At 37.7% G+C, this 21,875-nt stretch overlaps 1 protein-coding gene across 3 annotated transcripts in view; it reads right to left on the minus strand.

Moving 5' to 3' along the window:
- Positions 1-1,611: 1,611 nt before the first annotated feature.
- Positions 1,612-21,875, minus strand: part of PBX1 (PBX homeobox 1) — a 350,318-nt gene continuing 330,054 nt past the window's right edge. For all 3 annotated transcript variants that reach the window (XM_034409873.3, XM_034409871.3, XM_034409870.3), the window contains 2 exons: positions 21,363-21,452; positions 1,612-4,923 (listed from right to left, as the gene is read on the minus strand). In XM_034409873.3, the coding sequence (XP_034265764.1) occupies positions 21,406-21,452 (47 nt within the window). In that variant the 3' untranslated portion in view covers positions 1,612-4,923; positions 21,363-21,405. The remainder of the gene's footprint in view (positions 4,924-21,362; positions 21,453-21,875) is intronic.

The raw sequence follows: 21,875 nt of genomic DNA on the forward strand, positions 1-21,875 counted from the left end.
CAAGCAATAACCCTACACCCTTCTGGCAACAGTAACCCTACACACCCTACTACTTATAATTTCCTGTGTAGCAATAGCAATAGCACTTAGACTTATCTACTGCCCATAGCATTTTACAGCACTCTCTGGACAAAGTTTACAAAGTCAACATATTGCCTCCAACAATCTGGGTCCTCATTTTACCAATCTCAGAAGGATGGTAGGCTAAGTCAACCTTGAGCCGGTCTGAATTGAACTCCTGGAAGTGGGCAGAATTAGCCTGCAATACTGTATTCTACTGTGCTACCACAGTAGGTCAAACAATCTTTGCTTAAAAGGGCACAAATATTGCATCTTGGCATGCATTGCTCATCACTTGATGGCAACCTGATGGGCAGTAGAAGCAATGCTCTACGTCCTCATATTCCACAGAGAAAGTTGATGTGGACCTTCTCTAGCCTTCTCAAAACTATTCAGGAAAACCAAGCAGCCAGACAGCCCCAGGTGGGAGTTCTCAGAAAGTTTAGTTCACCACTACTGTCAAGCAAGCCAGGTGAGAATGGAAGTTAAATAAATTTCAGGAAGTTGAGTATTTCAAGTACCTTGCTCATCGCTCGAGGTCTTATTTTCAGCCTTCAGCCAGAAGCAATTTTCCACCTACCAAGTATGCTACATGAGATGTTGGTTATTCTGGTTGCAAATTCTAGGATCTCTAATCCCAACACATCTTATTGGCATCAAACCAATAAACAAGAGTGTTGATTTTATATAAACTAAGCACATTTAAGGGAAAATAATTTATCTTTTTTCTGTTTGCTAAAGAAGCTTTTCACATCACTTTAAAGGCAATAAAAATTTTAAGAATGGAATTGGAAAATATGTTTTCAAGGCCATAGTTTGACAAAAAGAGAGAGATAGAGAGATAGATCAAAATAAAAGAGATGAATCTAGTATCCTGCATAAGTCTTGTTGAAAAAAACTGAAGCTGCACAGCAAAAGCCCTTGCATAGCTTCCATTTGTTTCAGGGGAGGCTTATGCTGGAGAACCTACCAGTGGATTGGGCCTAAAATAAAAGCCCCTTTTAAAATTTATGCAGAAGATAATGAAAATGTCACTTCTGGCATTCAAAGTTAGTAAACAAAGTATTAAGTGTACCTATTATGCTCACTATTCCAACCATTGTTAAAAGTTTTACAAAATGAATTACTGTCACTTCTTTTAAAACATTGTGTAACAGGAAATGAATGTGCACAACTCTACACTTGTCTACCATTCTTGAACTAATTCACAAATGCATTAAAATGGAAACCAAAGAAGAGCAAATGTAGGTAACTTGGTGTTAAAAACTATACAGGTATGAAGCTCTTTTTGCCACAGGACAGGATGGGGACTGCCTGTCCTTCGATGCGTGCTATGAGGGTAACTTTTTATTTTTATAAACATTATTAAATTCAGACTGCTTTTTTGGTTTGTTTTTCCTTTATCTGAATATACAAGAACATTCATTATCAAATGTTCATTATCATCAATTACTACAAAGAACGAGACACAAATCGCAAGAAACATTGGAAAATGTTAATAAAGCTGAAAGAACTGAACATTTTAATTTTTTAAAAACTTTTTTAGGATTCTTTTTTTTTTTAAAGTTTCTGCACTTTTTTATTTTTTTTGTTTTTGGTATCGAAGTTGGGTTTTTCTGGGCAGAAAATAAAGAACCAAATCTATGAGAAGGTAGGTCACATTTAAGCAAAAATATCAGTATTACATAATTATAATAAAAATAGTAAATCTGGATATGCAAAGAATTACTACCAGTGTATGTACCATTAAGAAGTTCAGTACCATACCATGACAGACCATAATAGAAAGATATATTGTTACAGGCAGATAAATGCAGTTCCATCTCTTTTTTCCTTCCCAGACAATTGTAGTCTGCCATGCAAATTGCACAGTCCAGGTAATAGTTTGAAATGAAGCTAATAAATAACACTGCACAACACTGTCTATCTATAAATGGAAATTGAATAAAATCTGTTTTCCAGGAGACTATGTCATATTTTCATTTATCACAGCAATATAATGGTCTCTATGAAAGTTGCCGATAGATACTTTAGATAAAAATCACACAATTAATGTAATTAATTGCAACTAACCTAATTACACTTAATTACATTAAACAAATATTCAAGTCCATGCACACTGGTCTTCATCAAGGACAACTCATCTTGGCTGCATGAATCCACATGATCACTAGATGGCAGCAGAGATACCAAAAAATGTCAATTCTTTGTTATGGTCTGGATTTGTGTGGCCAAGATCTGGTGCATCTAACATTTGGCAAAAGTATATTTCATCCAAACACTAGGCAATGCTATCTATTATTTTTCCCTCATGTACTAAAGTTAAGTATCACCTTTGATGTGGTCAACTGTATTTTGCATGTATTTCTTTGTCCATAAAACATCACCCACCAAAAGCCATCTCTACTTATTTCTGCAATCTCCTTCCTCATTTCCATCTCATTACAAAGACTGTGTAGATGCTATGCCTTTAACCTCTTAGCTAGTATTTGCTTTTTGTTTTTGCCTTTTTCTTTAAATTCATCCTAATTTAAAAGCCATGCTAGGCATGTGGGAGGTGGCTGCATTTTGCCTTGAGTTGCTTCATGTCCCTTCTGGGACTCTTTCTAATGTGCTTAGTAACTGGAAGAGCTCCTTATGGCTATTGCATTTGCTAAGGAAATCCCAAAACCCAGATGAAATCATTCTGGCAGGTTCATTTGGAGGGTGGAAAGTGCTTTGAAAAGTGAGTCCTTTGCTCAAATCAACCATCACAATAAAATTATGAAATGTTTGCTTCTCCACTAAATCTAGTGCTTTTCTACAGTGCCTCCAATTTACTTGGATTTAATTCTGGGTATATGCAGGTTATCAAGAGCAGATGGACCAAGAGAGCTATGGATTTCTAATAAGAAGCATCAGGGTCTCGACATCCCCTCCAGACAAAATTGCTAATGTTGCTCACAGAATTATTTGTAATCTATGTTAATTAATCTGGATTATTTATCAGTTTGAATTCACAATGACCCTAAATAGAAAAGCCTTTTTCTATTGACAGGATGGAATAGTAACAATTGGAAGCAAGAAAGCTTATAGTGTGATATAAATACATTGAAATATCAGCATCGCCCTGGACAGAGAATGTACCAGTGGCCACTATTCTTAATCATGGGTGCCTGATACTTTTACATGTTATCACTAAGCCCAGATCAGCTTAGGTTATTTAATGCCTTTCTATCCAGACCCCTCACGAAGGACACAGTCAATTGACTGGGATGTTCCCCTGAACATGCTTTGCTGAAAGGAGATCAGTCCTCAGGTTCAAGACTAGGAGGCAACCCAATTCATCTTATTCTGGAGAAATATGTTGGAGCACAGGCAATTGTTTAAGGTCACCATGCAAATATGTATTTTCCAATATTCATTTCCAATAGTCGTTTATTTATCTTCTTCCCATTTTATCCCACCCATCAATTTTACTGTTTTTTCTAGCAGGAAGAGTTTTGTTTAGAAGTGAAGTGTCAATCTATTGTTTTTCACAATTAGGGCAGCACCACAATTTTAGCAAGGCTGTATAATCAAATTATAATATGTAAAGCCATAAAGGTCCAAATGTTTACTAGTGCAAGTTATATATTCTAGCAGCTTGGAAGTAATTTCCCAGTGATTTCTTTCTCTGTGTAACAGATATTGGTAAATTAGGAGTGTAATGAAAGCTGTGGGTATTTTGCAATTTCTGCAGCTTTATTGTGAACATAACCCCCTCCTTTTCTGAATACCTAAGGTTTATGATGCATTCAGGCACATAATGCTTGGATAAAGCTGAGAAATCAGAGGATGTAAGAATGAAGACCACAGTGCCATGCACAGGTCTTTATTGCTCTGTTCTTACATAGTTTTCATTTCAAATGAAAATGTGAAAGTCTTTTCTGCATCAATAAAATGTGATTTGTAGAACCCAAATTAGGAAAAGATAATTTACTTCCCAGATTTACTGTACTTGCGTCATGTTATACTAAGCAACTATGCATTTTCTTCATGAAGAACGATGCACACAGCCCTAATTACAGTTCCACTGAAAGTGTGGAATAACCAAACTGAGAAGTGGCAAGGTTCATGTCTATGGTGGATAAGAGACATGAAGGGATGGTAAAGAGTAGCTTTGCTAACAGTTTCCTATCTTGTAACCATGTGACATGTTATGGCCATATCTTGCAGCACCCGGATTGCATTTATCCAACCTGTAACAGGGATTGTCCTGGAAGGCAACTCACCAAAGATTCAGGATCTTAAAGGAACAGATCATTGTCTCATATGAAGGAGGTATGGTGCCCAAAAGCCAAGGGAAGAGCTTAGATGCTCCTAAAAAGAGGTAGTGAGAACACCAGAGAAATGGGAGAAGGCGATCAGATATCTGGTAGACTGGAGGGATTGACACTGGGATAAAAATAACAACAACAACAACAACAACAGCAACAACATAATAAGTACAAATGCTTTCAGATTTTTTTTTCTTCTGATTATTTTGCTGTGAGAGGACAGGCAATGGTGATGGTGAAAGGAAAGGTGGCTTCTACCCAGAAAAGAAAGGGAAGAGAGTATAAAGAAGTGTCCAGACTGGCTGAAAAAGCATCCCCAAAGAGAGAAGAGAAGGAGACTCCTGTTGGGTGGGCCAGTCAGCTCTGAATCCAGCCTGATGGCATCAACAGGAGAAAAAAACTCTCCCCTCTCTGCCCCCACCTCTGCCTGGTACAGGGTGGGAGCAGCCGGGGATACTGGATTGCTGGGAGATCAGTTGGAGGTATCAGAGTGAACGCTGCCAGGGCCTTCTGTGGGGGAAGTCACCGACGAAGGAGTCGTAGCATCTTGCCAACCTCCATTAGCCTAAGAGAGAGAAAGAAATCCATCAGTGGCCATCACAATGATGTGTTTCTCACTACAAGGTTTCATAGCAGCAGCAGCAGCAGCAGCAGCAGCAGCAGCAGGGAGGACCTCTACTTCTACTCCCTTATTTGGGGCTGCTGCTCAGGACCACCAGGTCAATGCGGGTCTGCCACATTCATTTTTGGGTGACAGAAATCTAAAAGGTGTCTGCCTATTGTTATCACAGCATCAGCCTTTGGTACCGTATTATAGGCTGTTCTTTCATGTATCAGACATGGAATTAGCAAGCAATATAAGACATTAAGAAACTATGACTCTCAGTCACTCTTATTTATACATAAAGCAGCAGAGGTGTGCAGTACAGATTACAAATGACAGACTGAAGCACATTAGAATCACTATTATGGGGTTATAATGAAACTTACACAAGTTTCTTACACAAGTTTTATCATTATAAAACTTACACAACTTACACAGTCATTGCATTAATGTTATTTTCACCACAGCTGCTTAATTCACAGTTTATATAACTCTGGATCACAGTTACTGAAGTATTTTGTTCTTTTGTAAAAAAAAAATCACCAGAATATCCTTTCTTATGATTAATATAAAATTAAGGTAAGATAAGAGCTAGCAGTCTTGGTTTCAGCTATAATCCCCACCACTTCACACTGTAGGATATCATAAAAGATTCCAGCAGAGCTGTGATTTAAATTCATAGATTCTTCAGGATCCAAAAGTGGTAATGTCGCTAACTAGTTCCAACAAATTCAGAACTACAGAATCTTCTAACTCTTAAAAAACTCCACCAGGCATGGAAATGATCTTATCATCAAGCAGTTTCTGCTCTTTTTTGCGACATACTACATACATTAGATCTAGGATTGCCTTATTCTACTTGATAGCTCTCAGGTATTACAACAGTATTGTCATGTCTCAGTCAGAATCATGGGTGCCTGAAAGAAGGAAATAATAACATACAACGACATGACTTATGCACCTCATAAATTATTGTAATGAACTTATGCTAAATTGCAGCTCTTTGCACAATACCATGAAACACTATGAACTCATTTTTATGTTCATGAGGTTTCTAGGCTAAGCATATACAGCTCTTTCACTCTCTTTCATTCATACAACTTGTTTTCAAATACCCACCTCTAAAATGTTTGCCTACCTCCTTAAATTGTGGTATCCAAATTGTATACAGAATTTCAGGTCTCTCTGAGGGAAAACCACTTCATTATTACTTCCAATTACTTGGAAATGTTAAATATGAATGCATTATACATATATGTTTTTTGGATATATTGATAGGTGAGCTTTATCATTTGGGTTAGCATAAAATATTCAAAATGAATATAAATCCCAAAATACTTAATATTTTGTGTCAATTCTTATTAAAAAAAATAGTAAACATATTCAAACATTCATTAGACTCTTCTGTAGTTTTCTATGGGATATGTGTTTATTGTCCACCCACTGACAATATTTATAATGCTAATTTTTACTAACATCTTGATTTGGACTAACAGCATTTTCAGCATCACAAACACCTACTGTACAGTATTAGATATGGCCATTAAATCTTGAGAAAAAAGTACATTAATTAGTCACAATTAATACTTGTTATCAATATGTCAATTTGTATGCAAAATTTAAAGACAGAACAAAGAATCAGAGGTTTTATTTTTTCTAAATAATGAAAACCTGTCTGAATGTCTTAATCAAAAGTTCCATTTTTAGATTTCAGCTTTTTCAACAAAAAACAAGATTTTGGATGCATTGGATCCCATTGCAATTGTATACCAAAGGAATGACTAAATACTTGTGCTGATAGAAGTGCAACTGAGAATAATGAACACTTCATTAAAACATTTTTGTGGCACCCTAAAATTATTATATTAGAAAAGGAAATGAAATAAAAAGAACTATTGTAAATTAGCAGATGTATAAAAAGGGGGAAGCCAGACCCCATATCCCTAAAAAATATTGAAAGGAACCAAAGGCAAAATACATCTTTCTGTCCTATTGCCAAGCAGATTACATGAAGTTATCAGGAGCCATGTTTTTTATAAGTTTAATGTCATCTGTAAATCTGTAAAAAATCCTTCTACATCTTAATTAACATTGTTTGTGAAAATGCAGAAAACTGCAAGGCTCAGGAGAAAATCCTATTTGAAATCTCCCTCTGCTTTGACAAGGAACCCCAACTGAACATTCTCAGAATCTGACAATAATGAAGCTGTGTATTATCATCTGTTCCACATTTAATGAGAATACAGTTCAAAATATCACATGGAATATAATCAAGAACTTTGTTATTGTCAAAGTATTTCACTCTCATTCGAATGTCCAATATCCAGTTCAAAAGCAGAATCAAGGTTAATCTGGGTAAAAACTACAATATACGTAATACCTCCAGGTTAGATTCTACTGACATAAATGACCTGGATATGGGGATAGAAGGGTATTCATCAAATTTGCAGATGACACCAAGCTGGGGGGAATTGCTAACACTTTGGAAGATAGACTCAAGATTCAGAAGGATCTTGATAGACTTGAGCATTGGGCCCAAGATGAAAGTGGTTAGAAAAGTAAGGTCCTGCACTTAGGCATGAAAAACCAAATGCATAGGTATAGAATAGGCAGTACTTGGCCATCAGTAGCAACTCTGCAAGGGATCTAAGTGTCCATGCTTAATACAGCTTTAAGCATGAGCCAGCAGTGTGTAGTAGCTGCCAAAAAATCAACAGAGGGATAGCATCAAGATCATGAGAAGTGATAGTACTGCTTTATACTGCACTGGTGAGGCCACACTTGGAATTCTGCATCCAGTTCTGGTCACTATGATACAAAAAAAAGATGCTGAGGCCCCAGAAAGAGTACAGAGGAGATCAACTAAAATTATAAGGGGTCTGGAGTCTAAACCCTACAATAAACAGCTAAGAGAACTAGATTTGTTTAGCCTAATGAAGGCAAGGCTTGGGATGACATGACAGCTCTTTTTCAATACTTGAAGGAGAGAGGAAGTCAATTTGTTCTCCAAAGCACCTGAGGAAAGGACAAGCAGCAATGGGTGGAAGCTTGTCAAAGGGAGATCCAACCTGGAAATAAGGAAGAATTTCCTGACTGAGAACAATTAATTAATGGAAAAGCTTGCCTCCTGGAACTGTGCTCCATCACTGGAGGTTTTCAAGAAGAGATCCAGAATGGTATAAAGAGTTCTGCCTTTGTCAGTGGGTTGGACTAAAAGACCTACAAGGTTTCTTCCAGCCCTGTGATTCTATGACACCGCATTATTATAAAGATGCTTACTATTTTGCAAACTGTAGGAGATGACCAGCCTGAGTCTGAGAGTGGGCTCAAGTGCATCATCAATTTGGAGTCCTTTCATGCCCACAAGAGATCTACGTCCAGCCATCCTTGAATTCCGTTGATTTTTATCTACCCTCAATTTGCTTTGACTATTTGTAGTTCAGATTCTTGTAGACTGGTATAGCATGGAATAAACTTATACTCATTTGAACCAGGGGTGGGTTCTAAAATTTTTTACTACCGGTTCTGTGGGCATGGCTTATTTTGTGGGCGTGGCTTGGAGGTCATGTGACTTGAGTGGGCATGGCTAGCTGGTCATGTGACCGGGTGGCCATGGCTACGTGTATAGGGACTACTCAGAGGGCTGAAAAAAATAATTTCTGACAGGTCCTCGCACTTTTGACTGGTCCTCACACTTATGACCATCCTCACATTTATGCCCATGCAGCATTCTTAACAATCATGTCACTCATTTCACAACTGCTTCTCTTCACCATGGTGATAAGATAGGGCAAAAAACATAAAATGTGAGGACAGTCGTAAGTTCAAGGACTGGTCAAAAGTGCGAGGACCAGTCAAAAATAACTTTTCAGCCCTCTGAGTAGTGCATATGCACAAAAGGACTACCCAGAGGGCTGAAAAAAGTGATTTCTGACAGATCCTTGCACTTTTGACCAGTCTTCGCACTTATGACTGGTCATTATTTATGCCCATTGTAGCATTCTTAACAACCGTGTCACTTATTTCACAACTGCTTCTCTTCACCATGGTGACAGGATAGGGCAAAAACGTAAAATGTGAGGACAGTCATAAGTTCGAGGACTGGTCAAAAGTGCGAGGACCAGTCAAAATAACTTTTTCGGCCCTCTGAGCAGTGCATATGCACAAAAGGATACAGCAATAGAGAGGGATGAAGGAAGGGAAGGGAAATTAGAGTAGGAGTGAGGGTAAGAGAGGGAGGAAGAGAGGAGGAGAAGGAGAAAGGAAGAGGAAGTAGGGAGGAGAAGAAGAGTGGGGGAAGAGAAAGTAAGAAGGAAAGAAAAGAGAGAGATGGTAGGTTTGAGGAGAAAGATTGCTGTACAATAAAAAAGATGAAAAGGAAGAAACCCAACCCCAAACAAATATAAAGATATTAAGATAAAGAATGAATTGTTAAACTTTAAAAAATAAAAGAGAACAAATATGAATAAATAGCAATAATTAGAAACACACGTACAAACATACAATGTATTTTCTTTGAACAGAGTATTTGGCCGGTTCACAAATTTAAACAGTGTTTAGTCATTTCAATTAAATTTACAATTTCTATATTTCCTTTTTGCCATATTTATTCCTCATCTATTTTTTTAAAAAACCAATATTACCCTTCATCCTCATCTCTAATCTTAATCAAATTCAATTTTTCCCTTCTATTCTATATTATACCCCTTCCCATTGTCATCTATTTTTATATCCATCCTCACATTGGTTAATTATGTAATATTACAGTTGTTTAATACAAATTCAACATTTTAGTATAAATCAATTAGTTATATAACTATCTTTTTTGTATATCAATCAATATGAACATGAATATTCCGATTATTTCCATGCAATCCAATTTCTTACAAATCAATTAATTATATTTACCAATAATAATAAACCAAATAATTTCCCCCATATATTCCTCCAAACCACAACTTAACCATTTCTGCTTTCAACACAATATGCAATTAATAGTATCTCAATTATTACAATTCCCTAGTTAAATAGAGCTTTTTTTCTTTTGTGTTTTAAAATCTTGAACTCTCCTCTTTTGCCCTAAATTTCCCATTGTTTATAGTTTTCCACCTACCTTTTTTGGTGAGGAAAAAGAAAAAGAAATCTCTCTCTGCCTCATTTTGTCATGTTGTAGCAAAGACCCTTTTGTTTTTTCAGTATAGCTAGGGGAAAAAAAAATCTGCTCCAGCAGCACTCTTTGCAGCTAGCAACAGAGCCCTGTTGAAAACAGCTGAGAGCAAATCAGCTGAGAGTCGGGAGGCCGATCTAATCAACTTGTGCTAATTAACCTATGCTGAAGCTGAAAGGGGCTGTTTTTTCTATTTTTGCAGGCACCGGTCTACTCATTTGTTTTCTTTTAACACTGATTAGCTGTAGGGCGGCCTTTTGAAGCCCGGCGGCAAGAGTTTAAACAGTTTTTTTCCCTCTAGCCATCAGCTGGGACTCAGGAGACAGCAGTAGATTGGGGGTGGGCGGGGTAAGCAACCGGCGACCGGGCCGGGAACCGATTCGGGGGCGTGGCCAGCCAATCTTATTACCGGTTCTCCGAACTATTAAATTTTTTTACTACCGGTTCTTGTGAACTGGTGCGAACCGGGAGCAACCCACCACTGATTTGAACAACCCTGGTTCCTTGTTTCCTTGTATTGTGCTTTACACAATACAAATCTTTTCTCTGGTATTCAGATCTGGCTCTCCAGCCTGAATTTCTTGAAATCTTTCATTCTGAAGCACATGTAGCTACTTTCATTCCTGTGCATGTTATTCATTTTCAAGATTTCTTTAAGATGAAAGATAAAGATTCTGAAATTTCATCAGCAAGGTACCCTGGGTGTAATGTCTAGCAACTCTTTTATAGGAACTCAAATTTATCTTGAACTTCTTTTCCTATTAATATACTGTATTTAGCCACTGAATCCTATTAAGAATTTCTCTGAATTTATTAAATTCAGTTTTTTAATCTAAATACCTAATCAGCTATTTTTGTAATTAGGTTTTCAGAAACCTAAAACCTTTGTTGTCAAAGTAAAGTAAATGTTGTTTCTTACATTAGTAACAAACTTTAGTTGAGTTCTGATATAATGACAGGTATTTCATATGGTCAATCCATGTGCAGGATTTAATTCTGCTTGTAAAATTCCAATTCTGTGTGGAAATGCAATAAAATCTATAGCATCAGTGTTGAAGTTTAAAATAATACAGTAATCACATTTTAAGTTGAGCAGTTAGAGGTAGTCCTTGACCTGCAACTGGTTGTTTAATGACTGCAGTCACGACAGTCACAGAATGGGTGCTTTACGGCCTATAAAGCATTTCTAGTTGTTGTAAAATGTTGTGCTGCCTTTGTCCTGGACACTTGGCAGCATTTCAGGTGCTTGGTCGGTTGCCAAGTGCCCTGCAATTATGTGTTCTCTGCTGGTGTCCAGGCAGCCAGCAGGAAAATTTGTAAAATGAAGGGATGGAGAATATCTACCACTTTCATTAGCATCCTTGTCATTTCTGGAGTAGCTCTGAAATGCTGACACTCATAGAACTTAGCATTTTCTCCTCCAGAATCCATCTATTTTGCTAGCGTCTTTCTCTCCGGAAGTGAAAATACTAAAGGCCCTGAGTCTTAGAACCTTTCAGAATGCCAGCTTTGCTAGCACTTTCATCTCTGGAGGAGAAAACCCTAGCAATACCAACATTTTCAAGATGGTTTGGAAGGCCCCCTTCTCCAAATTGCATGATGGAAGCAGACTTCTGAACCATCATGAGAATGTGGCTGATGTGTAGGATGCAGTGAGATGCAGTGAGATGACAGAAAGATAAGTGGACCCAGGCATGGTGGGGAGAGGTTCCATGTGCTGGAGGCTGCTGGCTTCCCATAGCCTCTCCCACCCATGGCAACCCTGTGCAGTTGCTTAATAACCAGCATGGTCCCTTAAGAACTGCAATGAGGAGAGCTTGGATGACCACAATGATTTATGACTAAAATTCCAGGGTGAATTATAGTTATAAGTCTAGGACTACCTATAGTTAGTTGGAATCAGTTAGCCAGAGAGATGGGGGTTTTCCTTTTTCTGGAAGTATTCAAGTGAAAGCTAGACAGTTATCTGTCTGGGATGCTCTAATCTGAAGCCTGAATGTGATATGGGGTTGCATTCAATGGCCTAAATGGCTACACCCAACATTATGCTTCTATAACATAACAAAGATGAAATACTCCAAAATAAACTTATATTTCAGGCAGTTGTCAAAGTCGGCTAATGACTACAGCAATCAATTCAGCTCCTACTCCAAAATATTTTTTTGTAACTAAAGTATTTTGTATCTCTGTCCTTAAATGGTTACATAATTTTAAGAGTTTACTTATTTATTAACTAGACTCATAGTTAGTTGGTTCATTATATGTAAACACAAGTGCAGTTTCCAGAGTCCCAATCTAGCAATGTAAATATGAGCTTTCCAGAAACAGTACTTCAGGTGCACTGAGTGATCAACATGCATTCCTTATCACATTATGTGGTAAGATATAATAAATAAGCAGCTCTGCAGCATTTCATTAATTCAAAGACATAATTACATTAAGAAAAAAGACTGCACAGATTAGATTTATGTTTTTCAGGTCTTGCAGTTTAGATTTCAAAGTCAGTTATGCATATTTTTACTGTACTTGCTGTGTGTAATGTTGGGGTTATATGCTTTATATGGAAATGTAGAACTTAAAATAACATTGATGCTAGTCCCAGTTAATTATTCATATGCTGCTTTGTTCACATTTAAAGTGAAGAATAGCATAGAGTTGAAACAGAGATCTTTTGGTATCTAGCAGTCTCACTCTTCTTTCCTATTCTTTGTTGAATCACCAAGAGCTGCAGGAGCTGTAATGGTGATACACTTAGATCTTAGGAAGGTACAAGTTGCAAGTTTTAGAGTGAGTAATTTGGGGATTTGGGGGGAAGGAGTTTGGAGGAACTTAAAATAGTATATTAAGTGTGTTCACCTGATCATAAGCTTAATGCATTTTTTAAAAAATATAGCAAGTCCCCAAGTTAAGATTGGCTCTGTTTTAAGGATGACCCATGGTGAGGAACAGAGGCTACTGTAGCAAAATTTGAGTTAATTTTACAGTGATTCAAGTTAAATACACAATGGCTCAAGGCCATTACATAATACTACTTATACAATATTATCAATAATGCTGTTCTGGCTTACATACAAATTTGACTTAAGGACAGACCTTAGGAATGAAACTCATTTTAAACTGGGGACTACCTGTACTACAAGTTACATTTCTGATGCATGATGGTTTGCTGAACTGGGATCTGCAAAAACTGGGTGATGAGCCACAAACAGCTTATTCTTGCTATAGATTCAATTTTACTGAAAGGGGATGTGCTCATGTGGGCCAGTAACATCTCCCCGCAACCTTCTCCTGCATCACCCCTTTAGCCCTTTTCCTCTTAACCCAGTTCGCTTCCTTTTCAGAGCTAGCTGATGAACAAGTCTGCAATGCACCTTTTGATCTCTCTATATAAACACTATCATTCTCCCTTGATACATAAATAAGGATGCCACATGTTTAAATATAGTTGTCCTTATTATACCAAGTTTAGCGCTGAAGGCCAAATAACATATGATATAAATTACAGATTAAACAATCATAGTTAACCTTGCTGATATTATTTTGGAGAAATAATCTAGAACATGATCTCATTTTGATTCAAGACATAATCCTAGATTACTGAAGAGGGCTGTTATTTAACCTCAAAGATGTTCTTTGTGGTAAATATCTTTTCAGAATGTAAAAAACAGCAAGAAAGGAACAATTTTAAACTCAACAGAAATGTCAGATACAACCCAGAGCAAGTAAAATTCTATATTAGAGCTGCTTTTCTCCAAAATACACCAAGTTCATTCTTCTTTAAAGGCATGACTAATATTTAATTTAATCTTAAATCATTATAAATTGCATATTACTCATACTGTAGAGTACTTCTATTATCTCATACCAATATTTTTCAACTAAGTGTTCACCTAATAAATTGCAAATCATTAACTATTGAATGCTTGAGTGCTAAATCCCAAAGGAGAAAAAAAGGAAAGAAATATTGTCTTTCATTCCAAGAGTTCCACAGCAGCACCTTTTAAAGTCTGTTCTTGAAAGCTGAAATGTGCTGTATACAGTACAAATAATTTTTGATGTTTAATTGCAATCCCTGAAAATATAAAAAATTGTGATCAAATGCCTCCAGCACCAACTCCATGCTAAATAAAGCACCTATTTTCAAGGATCATCTGATCAGCTCAGCCTGCTGTCATGTGGCTGAAAATTAGCATGGGCAAAAACAAACAAATAAATGAAAGGCCATATACCAGTGCCAGGCTGTCTTAACAAATAAATCTCAAGGATTATCAATATTTTGACCAACTGAAGTACATCAAGAAGGGACAGATACTAACCTTTGCTGAGAATGATCAAGTTCTATACACTGAAATGCTTGTTCACATTCTGATGAAAAGGACAAGGGTTCCTGCCAATGAATAGCTAATCTATGATCTCTTTTGTGCTCCCACCTGTGATGGAATTCTCCTCACATAATCACATTGCTCTATGCATTTGATAAAAACCAGATATAAAATCCGGTTTGAAGTTGTTTTCCCTACTTGTAATATTTGTCATATCTAAGTGTTTCCAGAACTAAAAAAGCCCTGCTCTGCTCTCAGTCTTCAGGAGTGCATCTTTTCAATATAAGATTGAGGCAATTACTCCCAAAAGGTTGACTAAAGTTTGACTAACCCATTTGCCTGGATGGCTGGTGTTTCTGGATATTGTGGCTTACAGATTTTCCAAGCCTAAGAAGAATCACCCTCATTTCCCACACAGAGACAGATACCAGCAAACCATATTGCTGGGACTGCACATCTGCCCAGCTTGCTCTGCTCCCACATTATTTATAGGAAGGCAGGCAGCTCATTGTTTACCATCTCCTGGAAGATGCAGCCAGCTCATGCTCTTCCACATTCTGACCATTGCAAGAGGCAGAAGCAATTACTGAAGATTATCAGCTCAACAATGACAAGCTGCATAAAGAGAGACACTGAGCCAACGCTGCTGCCCGGAGACTGGCATATTCAAGTACACTCAGGACATTAATAGCAATTTACGTGCCATCACTGAGGGAACACCACAATGGCCCTGTTGGCAGCCTCTTATTTTGAAGCCTGTTATTTGTGGGAGTTACAAGCTATAATCACAACAGAAACTTTCAAAACCCTTATCTTCAATGACACACCAAATCTATTTCAGAACTGTAATTGCTATGTCACTGGAGAGTTTGCTGCTTAATGCACTCAAATGACATTTAGTGTTTGCAGGGTCATTATAAGAATCAGAAAATGTGGAGAAGAAAAGAGGGGGGGAGGGAAGAGTCTTCTATTGTGCACTGAAATTATTTTTAGAAAGGGCTTTATTGCAGTTGCCCAATTAAACAGGAGGGATAGATATAATCTTTGTACAACATAGACATTCTTATTATTTAAGGGTTTACCCCCATCCCAGGGTTTCTGAAGAGATGCTCTAAGAATCAAGAACATATCTTTCCACATTGCTGGAGTTGCCCCCAATGCCTTTGAAGGGCACAGAAGCTTTAGGGAATAAGTGAACTCAGTATATATATTCAATTTTTACTTTGGGGAGAAAACTTTGGTACTTTCACACCAGGCACCAGCCCTACCACCCTATGAGAAGGTACAGCACCTCCATTTAACAGCGATTTAATTATTACATTGTTTGCTGGACCTCACATGCTATTGTTTTCGTCCTCATTCCCCATGCAGTTTCAGAGCTGACATAACATTGTTCTTTCAAGGGCAATTTTATTATGGATTTCCTAGAGGTGTTGTTCAGGGACTAATTCTGAATAACTTCAAGCATTGCTGGATCCTCTCCGGAAGCTCTTTCCTTACAATAGAAAAGTTATGGAGGATAAATCTAGAATTCATATGGAGTCTGCCACATGCTGTGGAACATGGATAATAGCAAGTAGACTTTATATACTACTACACAGTGCTTTACAGCACTCTCTGAGTGGTTTACAATATCAGCATATTGCCTCCAACAATCTGGATCCCCATTTTACTGACCTTGGAAGGGATGGAAAGCTAAGTCAACTTTGAGCTGGTCAGGACTGAACTCTTTGCAGTGGACAGAGTTAGCCTGCAATACTGCATTCTAACCACTGCACCACCACGGTTCCAACATAAGTTCCTACATAAATCTGTGTCATACCAAGATGAGAGAAATCTTCATTCCTAGGAACATGCTTTCTCTTCCATGCCTCTCCCACTCTAAATTTTGCACAAAAAGGATTAATGTGCATCAATTCCTATCATCAAATTACACATAGGGGAGAGAGAGAGAAAGAGAGCACACACACCAAGAGCCATTTTTAAAAGAATGTGCTCAAGCCCTCTGCACCAATTTCAGTCACAGTTAGAAGACCTGAACCCATCAATCCTAGTTCTAGCTCATCTTCAAATTTTATCCAGTTCTACTAAAAAAAGGAAAAAAAAAAGAAAAGCAAACAGAAAATCCTTAAAGTAATTCATCTTTTCTCAGGGTAGATTATGGAACAAATAAAGCCCCATTTTCATAAATGCTACTCCATGTCGTAAGTTGAATATCCTAATATTTCTTAGGTCTGAACAGTATATTAGAAAATGTACTACTTATTAAAACTGTAATGACCAAGACTTATTTTGCGTCATCAGAGAAAAACCAGAACCACCCTTTCCCCTTAGAAATATATAGGCATGTTCCTGTGAACACCTATTTACTGATTAGTGATCCCAGCATGTGACACTCTGCAAGCACACAAATTACTATATATAAACAATATAAATCCTAGTCCTCAATCTCTGATTCTAGCTTGTACATATCTATTGTCTAGTAGAATAATAAAAAAAAGCAGTTGGATGAAAGTTAAAAAATAATAAAATGCTCTAAATTTCTGTTAATTATTTTTTGTGAAGCCAGGCATTAAATCTCTTCCATCATTGGATCGTTTATGCACAAAAAGTCCAATTCTAATAACTTATATAGGATTTCTTAATCAGATCGGGCAATCTATCTGCCCAATTTGCATAAAGAATATGTTCCAAATCTACACCTGCCTGCTGCATTTGTGCAACTTATTAGGAAACAAGAAGATCTTTTCTGTTAATGTAAGCCAGTCTAGTATATTAGGCAAAAGTAGAACACCAAGTCTTTGTATCTTGCAAAGTCCAATTTAGATAAGTAGCCATTAATGCCTGCAGATTCCTGACCTTCCGTTTGCATAAAGCAAATACATTTTTTTCCAAGTAATGTTTAGTTTGATCCTAATTCCAGATCCAGTTCTGGGGACGCAAAAGAATCTGATTAAGGTATTTGCTGCAAAATATGAAATGGAAAAACTGTCTTTGAATTATGTGGCTAAAATGAGACTAGCAAACTAAAACTATCAGCAACAAAACTGAAGGTGAGACTAAGGAATTTAAAGAGCCAACAGTCATTGGCTTACTGTCATTGTAGACTGAAGTGAGAATTGCCCCAAAGGTTTGCTCATCAAAGATGACACTGGAACAAGTTTCCCAACATTAAATCTAATAGTTGACTTGAATAGTAAAATAATTTATTGAAATGGTGTTTCCAATTAATAAGGCAGTAGTAAAAATATTACAATGTACTTACTTTACAAAAAAATAGAAATTAAATTAATCAGCTTCGTAAGGGAGCATTCCAGAGGTGGGTTTCTACCGGTTAGCCCCAGTTTGGGTGAACCGGTAGAAGCAGCAGCGGGAGGCTCTGCCCACCTGCCTGGATGTCATCATGGATGCTCTGCGCATGCGCAGGTTTTGTGCATGCGCAAAAACGCCACGAGCGAGCAAAGCGAGTGCGCATGCACGCTCACAATTTTGAACCAGTAGTGAAGATAAGTGGAACCCACTACTGGAGCATTCCCCTTTTCTCATTCACAGATAGAAGATAATGCCTCTTCTAAGATGGGGTACGCTGTCATAATTTCTGACTGTCACTGAATCTGAGGACTACCTGTATTCAAATTGATGGCAGAGACTCAATTTGCTATTCTGATAGCAAATTCCATTATTTACCTGTATAAGTATTTTTTAAAATCTGTTTTAAATGTTTCATCAGTCAGTTTTGCTATTTTTGGTACTGTACATAGAAATAAAAATTTATTTTTCTACTTGTTTAGGACCATGTATAATACAATATACATCTACCTATGCTTTTCATTCCATTTCCCTTTTCATATTTGGTTATTTTACAAGTAATTCTCTTGTGTACATGACACCCAGTGCTTTGTGTAATGTGTGGGTGGTTGATACTCCCTGCTTCTTCAAGTCATGTTGCCTGTCTGTCTGTTAGTCTCTCTCTCTCTCTCTCTCTCTCTCTCTCTCTCTCTCTCTCTCTCCCTCCCTCCCTCCCTCTCTCTCTCCCCCCCCCATCCACTCACTGTGTCTTGGGGATCAATTTTTTGGGGGGGATAGGATTTATTTGTAGAGAAGTATCATATTTTATCATGATCCATCACTGATTCATTTACTCTTCAGCATTAAAGAGCTGGAATGGAAATGAATTCAACTAACACAGAGGTTAATATAGAATGATTGGCTCTTTCATGTGGCATTTTCAAGCCTAGTTTTCGCAATGGGTTTATATAAGCAGACATAATTGTCTGCATATGTTCAGTTGCATTTGCTTCAGATTACTTTGCTGTTCTGCCTGGTGACATCAGACATGGTGCTAATATGAGAGGCATAGGATACATGTGCTGTATAATTCAGATGCAGACAGTTTGGTATTGAAAAATAATTCAAATAGCACAATAGTTCAATCTGAGAATGATTGCTCTTTCTGCTCTTCTATTTTACCAACCTGTATTTTCCCCAATTCTTTAGTCCATCCATCCATCCATCCATCCATCCATCCATCCATCCATCCATCCACCCATCCATCCATCCATATTGATGAAATATTGCAATATATAACCATTAGAGGACATTCACTACATCACAGGATTTTGGGGTGATAGGGATCAAAGTGAGATGCCCATGAAGCCATATTCTGTCTGATTCAAAAGGATGCCCCTATTTGGCATTTTTTAAATCCTGAGAACTTTGAAAATACTCTAAGGGCTGCCATGAGATTTGCAAAGCATAAAATGGCTGCCATAATAGACGTAACTAATTCCAAAATATCATTTATCAGAAAACATATTGGTAAGAGCTCCCCATCATCTCCTCTAACTTGCTCATTAAGGTTATCATCTAGCCTGCCTTTCTCAAGATACATTACAGTTTACAATGTCTGTATTTTGCTGGGGAGATGGGATTTTTTTTTTTTTAAAAGTATAGGGTTGCAATCACTTTTTCTATTTTAAAAATGCCTACTGGGCCTATGTGGGGTCCATAGCATTTCTGAAAATAAAGATAATACTGAGGGCAGGCTGTCTGTTCTGCAGCATGCTGTCTTCTCATTTTTTTAATTAATGAAATTGAAGTCTCTACTTCCCCACCTTACCTCTTCCCACTAGGCCACCTGAAGTACTTTTACTCCATCCATCTAACTTCTGGTATCAGAATAAGGCTAGGAGAAAAGTGCCTGCAGGGACAGAGGTATAAGCTGATTTGACAGATTGAAGGCTATGCCAGGCATGTTTACATGTCTGCCTCACTCACATAAAGTGAGAGGGAAAATCTAATTTTAACATTATAAAAGTCCCTGGTTGAAGGGAGTATCTTCCTCACTTTAGGTATTCTTCTTCAGGCTTAATATTATCTGCCAAAATAAGCCAATCTGGAATGAAAGTGCTTGGCAAAGAAACAAGTGAGAAGGGGGCCTCATTAAATCTCCCTCCTCCCATTTTATATGTGAATAAGGCTGCTGTGCGGGCTATGTGACTGTCCTATTTGTGTAAAACTTCCCCATGAAACTTCAGTGTGTAGACTCAACTATGTTATAATGCTATCTTCAGCAATACCCCACCACCAAAGCAAAGCCAAACATTCTCATGACTGAACAGTTGTTTGGAAACTTGCACAGGTGAACCTCTAAACCTGAGTATTTAAATACCTGGATTTTTCTGCTTACAATTCTGTAGAGGTGAAAACAAATGAAGAACACAATGAAAGATATGTAGTCTTGGCAAGCAGTTGTCATGGATTGCCTCACATAATATCTTACCTCTGATGCTTTTGTTTGAAATTGATAAAAGCTCATACAGAATGCCCACCTTCAGTGATGGTATGCTGTACAGTCCCATTGACAAAAGACTTGTTTAGCTTAGCAAAGGTTTGAGCATTAAAGGCAACAGAATTCCTGAATTTTCTGGAGAAGATGGTTAGGAAACCTGTAAATCTATTGCCTCCCCCCAAAGCTGGCATTTTCATTGACCAAGGCATGCATGAAAACAAAGAAACAAAGCACATTTTATCCTTCTACTAGTTTCAGGTCACCCCTTGAGTAGAGCTCCCACTTTGACCTTTAAAATTGGTAGAAAGATGTCCCAACATTGTGTGTGGCAGCCTCCTTTTCCAGGCTGCCTTCTTGTCCCAGCTTTCTGTCATCACTATAGAGATGGTAGATGATTGATCTGAGAAATGAAGTTGGATTGCTGTCCCAAATCTACATTCGGTTCTCCTTGTGACTGTCTGATCAATTTCACTCCATAAGATACAGCTTGTCGCTATGAATTTTCATGCTAGTCACAAGCAGACAGCACAACTCAGAACAAGTAGAAGATGTCTCCATTCCACTCCAGCTTTCTTTTTCTTTCCTTAGTTTTTGCATTATAACAATAATTATTGTTATGATTATCAGCCTGCTTATTAATCGGGTAGTCATCTGTTTTGTTCTTTGACAGTGATTGGAGTGGGAGAGAGAGCTATCCTATTTTTTGATGGCATGTTCAGTTGAATTGGGCCTCAGCCTTTAGCCATCTTGTTGGAGACGTCTGGGTCCTGTTTTGTGGTGATATACCCTACTGCCATTGTACTAGGTGTCACCTGTTTAGCAATCCCTCTCAGCAGAACACAAGTGGCCGCAGGTGCCATGTGAATGCTGATTCAGTTTGACAGCTGTAGACGCCAGCTGCCTGTACATGGCCTGCCCACTTGCCACTTTTTTGCAGCTAGAATTCTGCCATTGGCAGGACCGATACAAAAGCAATAAACTAGGTGACCGTAAAGCTAAGATAAGTCCTACTAAGTGGCATTTTGAGCCCTATGGCTTTGAAATAATTGGGAGCAAGAGAACAAAAAGAAAAAGAAGGAGTAGAAGGAGAAACAGAGAAAAGGAAGCCTATTTTTCTTACACTGATGCCCTGTGGACTATACATCTGACTTGCTGTGAGCCCGTCACTGTATCCTCCTGTCTGGCTGATAACATGGCGAAGGGTATCCACCTAAACAGACCAACAACAAAGAAAGAATTAGGAACATGTATATTAGAGAAGAAAGATTTCTTTGGAGGTCATTGTAATATGAGTATTGGTTCACAGATTTCCCTATGTTCTCTTAAAGAGAAAAAAGTGAAGCTGCCTTCCACCCATATCCCCATCTATTGTGTATAGACTACACAGTCTATTATGCTGGATTTTAAAATGATAAAGAAAAAAAATATACAAAAGGAGCAGGAAGTTGTTGGAATTTCTTTGGCAGCCTTACCAATTATGTGGAGGGAAGAAACTTTTTCCTAATCTGTTAAATCTATTATTTATTCATCAATCACATAACCCAAGATTTCTCAATGCCACCTGCAACTGAAGGTATAAGTGAACCTATGTGAGTTTCAATGTTATGTGAGTCCCTCTGCATCTCAGGCTCAT

This window comes from Pantherophis guttatus, chromosome 3 (genome assembly GCF_059756535.1).
Source record: "Pantherophis guttatus breed Tessera chromosome 3, ASM5975653v1, whole genome shotgun sequence".
Lineage (NCBI taxonomy): Eukaryota > Metazoa > Chordata > Lepidosauria > Squamata > Colubridae > Pantherophis > Pantherophis guttatus.